The 7608-nt window shown below is 34.5% G+C and overlaps 1 protein-coding gene across 1 annotated transcript; it reads left to right on the top strand.

Annotated features, from left to right (window-relative positions):
• LOC108662818 (RNA-directed DNA polymerase homolog) lies at nt 752–1321 on the top strand. The gene has a single exon (XM_018124412.1). The coding sequence runs from the start codon at nt 752–754 to the stop codon at nt 1319–1321; it is 570 nt and encodes a 189-aa protein (XP_017979901.1).

Below are 7608 nucleotides of genomic sequence, written 5' to 3'. Positions count from 1 at the left end.
TGAGACACCCCCACTTCACACCACAGTCGAAGAAGCCGAGGAAGAGCCAGCACAAATGGGTTTTATTCGTTTCCTCAGCACCTTGAAAGCATAGCTAGAAAAGATGGAGAAAGAGCCCCAACGAGGTCTAATGTATGTAAAGGTGTTATTGAGTGAGAAAAAATGCCAAAGTCATGCTTGACACAGGGGCCTCTAACACTTTCATCACACTAGGAGAGACAAAGAAGTGCCGTCTTAAAGTTGAGAAAGATTTTGAACAGATGAAAGCAGTTAACTCACCAGCCTCAGCTATAATGGGAAACGTTAAAGAGGTAAAGATTAAGATTGGCTTTTGGGAAGAGAATATAAACTTAACTGTAGCCATTATAGATGATTTTGATTTTGTCTTGAGCTTAGATTTTATGATGAAAGCACAAGCCATCCCCTTCCCTGTTACAAGTTGTTTAATGTATTTTGGAGAACGACCATGTGTGGTATCGGCTAGCATCCAACCTAGGAGCGAGAAGAAGATGATTTTAGCTATGCAGTTTAAAAGGGGATCAAGAAAGGGGAGTCCTCTTATGTGGCCATGCCCTTTTACAAAGGTAAAGATAACAAAAACCCAATACCCGAGGAGGTGAAATTGGTTTTGGAAGAATTTCAAGATATGTTGCCAGAACAACTACCAAGAAATCTATCGCCTCAATGAGATATCGGTCATGAGATAGAATTACTTCCAAGAGTCAAGCCACTTGCAAAAGGGCCATACATGATGGTTCCCCTAAAGTTGGCAGAGCTAAGGAAACAATTAGATGAGCTGATTCAAGCCGAATTTATCCGACCATCAAAAACACCTTTTATCACCCAAGTACTTTTTCAGAAGAAGCAAGATAGGTTTTTACGATTATGTGTGGATTACTGGGCTTTGAATAAAGTCACAGTTAAGAATAATTATCCTATCCCTCTTATAACAGATCTTTTTGACCAGCTCAGTGGTGTAAAGTACTTTTGTAAACTAGATTTGAGATCGGGTTACCATCTATTGAGTGTGGCCAAGGAAGATGAGCCGAAAACCACCTATGTAACACGGTATGGTGCATTTGAAATTCTTGTTATACCTTTTGGACTAACCAATGCTCTTACTACTTTTTGCACATTGATGAACCAAGTGTTTCATGATTATCTAGACAAGTTTATGGGGATCTACTTAGATGATATTGTGGTGTACAACTCAACCTTAAAGGAACATCAAGGACACTTGCAGCAGGTCTACCAAGGCCATGGCCTCAATCAATTAGTTAGCAGAAATCATAATTGCTCTAAGACTGCTGCAGTGCTTTAACTTCATCAAGATTTTTGATCATCTTCTCGGATGAACGAGGAAAAGTGGTAAACATGAAAGTTGTAGATGATTTGCTTAGCTTTCCAATGGTCAAGAATCATCTCATTTGAAGCTTTGTATACAAAGTTATGGTCAAAATACCAAAACATGTGTAGTGAAAATCTACACCTTGACATTGCTTTCCTTTTTTCATTAAAAGTCTTCCTTTATTAAACACCTATAAAAGCACAAACAAATCAATAACAACCTATCTTAATCATATTAACACCAAATTAAATATAAAACTAACTAAGATTAGATTGACTCACCTAAATTAATTAACTTAAAATAATTTAAATAAAACCTACTAATTTATATGTATTACTACAAGAACTAAGCTAAATTACTATTAAAATTAAGCCCAAATAACTCTATATAATAAAGTTATCACCCCCATGAGCTTAAATGTTTGCATGATCTAAAGACTCTGTATGCATCTTACTTGAGCTTATAGGTTACAAATTGAATGCTCATTTCTTAAATCTTGACAATTGGTATTCATTGAAGCTTGGATGCTTACCTTAAGCATATTCATGAGTTAAATGTTTACTTGTCATCATTCCATAACATTTGGTATCACTCATGAATTATAAAAGTTATTGAGAAATAGCATATATTTTGAACTTCAAATGCTTGCTTTTTTTTAATTGATATATGTCTAAATATTCTTGGAAGAATGAATTCATGCTTGCATTTCGTGGATTAAATTGGAATCATGATTAGTGAAGATATCCAAATTTGTTCTTGGAATCATGCTTGTGTTTATTTGATCATGATATTCATTTATATGATTGCAATATGTGCTAAATGTTTTGGCAATGCTTCATTGATAATGATATCTCTCTTGATGTGAATATCCTCCTTGAATTGATAGTTTTAGGCATTATTTGGAGAATATTTTTTGAAATGCTTGCTTCAAAATTATTTGAAAGAATGCTTGCTAAAAGTGCATAATGTTAATATTCTCTTGATATTTAATGATATGCTTTTATTGACGAAAGTCTCCTTGAGTTGCTATTCTTATATAAATTGGAGAATTCTTATGAAATGATTAATATTGCTTGATTGATAATGCTTGGTGATGCTTAGCGATTATGCTTGATCAAGATGGGAGAATGCTTATTGATGCTTGATAATGATTAGAAATGATACTTTATAACTAGTGATACCTTGGATATGCTTAGGAACTACTTTGCAAATATCTTGAAAAATATGAGTATCTGATACATATGTTGAAAATCCTTTCAAATGCTCAAACTCTTCTAATTCCATGAATACTTGAGAATTATGGATACATATTGCATATCTATTTGGATTCTCATTTATTATAGGCTCATGATTTTTTTCATAATATTTGATCTATTAAGAATCTCTAACAATTTTTGTTAAGCTTATGAATTCTTAAGAGGGAGTTATTCATTGTCATGACTCATTGGTATCATAAGTATTGAGGTCTTCACCAATAAGGTTTGGTGGGAATTCAACATTTGGTGGTCATCATTATTGTTAACATCTTTCTAAACACAAAAATTGATATTGCATTTTATATTGCTTCTCACTTAGACTTGATTGTTGAAATGCATGATTGGTATCAAGCTTTAGGCATTCTTTATTGGCATCTAGCTTTAGATTTGCATCAAGCTTTAGAATTGTTTCCTCTCATTTGAGCTTTAAATTGATCGTATCCTTTTTGAATAAGTTTAAGCTTTACAAATTGATTTGCATGATATGCTTTCTTTCCTTTAAATAGAGGGAGCCTTTGTTAGAGTCTTACCAATGGATACAATAAGCTTAAGCTTTAAATGATTCTATCTCTTGAAATTGATTTTATGCTTATTTGCTTTTAGAAATAGGGAGATTTCACGTATATCTATCAATTGGTCTATTGAGTTTTAACACTTGGTATCAGAGCTAAATTATGGTCTATGTGTGTCACGACCCAATTTCCCGGGCCATAACCGGCGCATGAGCTCAATGAGCATAGCTCACTAAGCCCAAGCAAGCCTATCCATTTACCTTTGCTTAACAAATTTATCATATCATGCATACACACACACACTTTTTCTCGGGTGTGAACATAGCCAAAACATAATGACATTATCGATAATAATATACATGCCCTATACCAGTCATGTATTTAGCAATTTACATTGCATACATATATTCACATTGTTAGATTGTATTCATACTACAAAAGGATCCATGACTTCCAGTGGAGACATTTATAATAAAAGAGATTACTATCGAATGCCAGACACATACCCAGGAGATGCACTACGGGGACTCCTCGATCTAGGGTCCAACAGTCACCTGATCTGAAAACATGAATTTTTATAAAATGTGAGTACAATACTCAGTGAGTGAACAAGAAGGGAACAAGCATACCATAAGGAATGTTTATCGAAATCATGATGCATTCGTTGTCTTAAAAACCATGCAATTGTTTTAGCTCCTTTAAACCCCTCATATAAACCCCACATGAGTAAATCACTTTACAAAAATCCATGCTCAACTATGGTACCAAAGAAATGGGAAATATGGCAAAAACCCACAAGTTAGCAAAATGGACAGAAAGTTTCTCGCTGTAGCGAACTTCATTCTCGCTGCAGCGAGAACCAGAATATCAAGGAAAAAGTCTCTTTTTTCCCTTAAAACAAGTCATCCTGCGAAAATAACAATAGCAACATGTAACACATGTAAACTTCCAAATTTCAAGAAAACAAATGCTTACATATTTGCACTTACAACCATATACCCATCATCAACATGCACACCATCCCATCATCATCATCATGCACATCATCCCATCATCATCATCTCATATGCAACGACTTATGCTATTGTCACTAGGGGGTGGGAGATCACGAAGCATCCCCCCCTTCACTCGGCAAGAGGTGCACTTCACTCCGGATCACGAAGCAACGGAGCAGTCCTTTCCCTCCTCTTCCAAGCTCCTGGGCGGAGAGTCATACTTCGCCACAGATCATACCTATCAAAGCACTCATAGGGTGGAAGATCACGAAGCATCCAGCTCTATAAGCTACGGAGGCAACAACGGCTTATGTGCACTCCCACTCACACATAGCCGGGTCAGCAACGGCTTATGTGCACTCCTACTCGCACATAGCCGAGTCAGTAACGGCTTATGTGCACTCCTACTCGCACATAGCCGGGTTAGCAACGACTTATGTGCACTCCTACTCGCACATAGCCGGGTTCAAATCAACATGTAAAGAAGCATCCAATGCATATCATGCATTTTATCATATTGTGATAACACATAAACCATTGTATAGCACATTTTCACAATATAAAATCATTTTACTAAAAGCTTGTTCCCAAGGTACATTTTCTAAGACAAGTTGGATAGAATCTTTCATATTCCCCAAAACAAGTTTGAAATGCAAGTCCACTCACCAGTATTAGGAGTAGAAATACTCTTATTTTCAGTCGGAGGGGGTATAGTCCTTTACCCGTATCCAATGGCTCACCACCTAGCCATAATCCATGACACATATTCCAATTAAATTGTGTCGAACAGTCATAAGCTATTTCAGGCTCGATATATATATGGTATGAAATGAAATATGCACGGGTAGCCACCTAGCCCAAGTATTGGCCTAAGTCGATTTTTCATCTGATAAATTGGCCAATGCGTCCAATTTCACTCCAAATTAATCCAATTCTCCTCTAATACCTTAATTTACAACATACCATTTAAATAAAGCCAAATTTAGCATTAGAACCCTCACAGTTCCTAATAGAAAAATTCAATCATTTGGTGCACTAGCACCGAAAATTTTTCTACATAACCGTTTCACCTTAATTCATCATTTTCCAAGCCATTTTCCTTGAAATAAAAACAATCCCCCATTGATATTCAGCCCTCATGGTTCGACCAACAAGGAACCCTAGAGAAATTGAATATTGCTTTTGTGTTTTTGTTCATAACCATGCTTAACTATCCCTAAACACTAACATAGTCTAAAATCAAATTATTCCAACAATAATTCCTCTTCCATACCCATTTTTCATAATTGAATTCATCATGATAACTCAATATTCAACCATGGAAATCAAGAACAAAAGCATGGGTAAGCTAGGTATCAAGGAGAATTAAAGAAATTCTAACTTACCTAGCTTGTTTCCTCGATTTCTTCACTTTTTCTTTGAATTTCCACCTAGGTTTTCTTGTTTTTCCCTTTGTTCTTCCTTTGTTCTTGTTGCTGGTTGCCTAGTCAGAATATAGTGAGAGAATTGGGGATTTAATGGGCTGATTTCTATAGAAAATAATAAAATAATCAAGCATGCCACGTGTCACATGCTTATTGGCCCAATTTTTTAACTTTTTGATTTTTTCTTCTTAATTTTCCACCACAAATATTCTAGTACTTATCCAATCCTACCACAATTAAAATCCCTTGGTCTTGACAAGTGCTGGGGTGAAAAATTTACAGATTTACCCCCGAAGAGGAAAAATTATGATTTTGCCCCTATACTCCGAAATGTACCGGAATCACATTATTTCTACTTTTCAACCTCAAATAACACTAATATTGATCAATATTAACCAAATGGGGCAAAAATTGTTTTATAAAAATTCTCGTTTAGTCCTCTAGTGGCAAAATTACCATTTTGCCCTTGTGCTCCAAAAATACCGAGAATCACAATTTTTCACTACTAAACATCATTTTATACTCAGATAATGATAATTATATTTCATATAATTATTCTTGGTCAAATGTGATCAAATCTTGGCTAGAAATCTCCATTTAATCATCAAATGGTAACATGATCGTTTTATCCCTAATCGGTCAATTTTCCTGATGAACTCTAAACTAGACCTTGAACTCCGAATCACTATTCTAAGCCATTTTGTGGGTTTCAAAATTTTCAATTTCCTCTTAGAATTTCTATTTGAATTAGTTCAAGACTCGATTTAACTTAGTTGTACCACTCGGTACAATATCGTCTTTTAATCGAGCTTGACAGGGTCTCACAATGTGCTTATTTAACATCTTTATGCTTATCTTTCTTGAAGAATACTGGTTGATTATGTTGAATGGCTATACCTCTTGGATGAGGATATTGAGTGAATATTTATATGATGACTTGGTAGCTTAATGGTTACATATTCATGATCTGAATGCTTATATTCTTGATGATTTTTTATAACCATTATTTTTTAAGCTTAAATGGTTAATGCTCACACTTCTTAACATTTTGGATATAACAAAAAAAAAGAAAAAGAAGATATATGAGCAAATTTAATGCATATGTAAAAGGGGAGAATTTAAAATCAAATGCAAATTGTGCTCATAGTTTTGTTATATCAAAAAAGGGGAGATTGTTAACTTTAAAATGATTATTGTTTTGATTATGTAAAAAGTTTTTAATTTGCATTTGCATTGGTTGAGTGATTCTTGATATGCTCTTATACACTTGTGCTTATATGATTACAAGTTTGATTGTTCTTAGTTGTGTGAATTCTTGTGATTGAACTTTCACGCATGCACTTCATGAATATCTACAAGCTTGAATGACTTAATTCTATGAGTATTTAACTTGCCTAAAAGAGTTCTATTTATGATCCCTCTAATATTCAAATTTGAGATGTTGAAATTGTAAAATAACTTCACAAGTGATAGAAGTCATCTCAAAGTTATTCAAAGATCATCAATCCACAAAACACCAATGTTTTCTTAAGTCAAGAAGTTCATAAATCCTCGAATGAAAAGGTCTTAGGTGGCGATAAATCATGCAAGTATGGCTAAGTGTGTTCCATATTACGGTGTTTCGAGCATTACTCTCACTATAGAAGTCCAATTGAGATGATTCTTAAACCATTAGAAAACTCAGACACACGGATACAACTATTATATTTTCCATTTTGTCCAGTTCAGATCAAATTAAAGTAAAATTGCGTCGAAAGAGGCTAGAATGCTACAATTTCTGCCCTAGATAGCATGAAAACTTGAAAATAACTTGAAAAGATACAACCATAGTCAACCCCATAAAGTTTATAGCCAACACTAAAGAAGTAAGTACGTGAAATCTAAACTTTTACGAAACCAAAGTCAACCCTGAGCGAGTGCTAGTCTACCACACAAAGCCATATCTCAAAAATATAAACTTTTGGGAAAAAGATCATCTAGAAAACTTTTATACTTAACTACAAGTAACCATTAGACACAAAATTTAAAAGAAAAACAACTAATATCTTGCTATAATCACCTCCAATAGCTCCA

Source organism: Theobroma cacao, chromosome 7 (assembly GCF_000208745.1).
Source record: "Theobroma cacao cultivar B97-61/B2 chromosome 7, Criollo_cocoa_genome_V2, whole genome shotgun sequence".
NCBI classification, from domain to species: Eukaryota; Viridiplantae; Streptophyta; class Magnoliopsida; order Malvales; family Malvaceae; genus Theobroma; species Theobroma cacao.
The sequence above is the reverse complement of the archived record's forward strand: the minus strand, read 5'-3'. Positions and strand labels throughout refer to the sequence as shown.

Coding starts and splice junctions, on each gene's coding strand:
- LOC108662818 (XM_018124412.1), top strand. CDS start 752: ATGGTTCCCCTAAAGTTGGCAGAGCTAAGGAAACAATTAGATGAGCTG.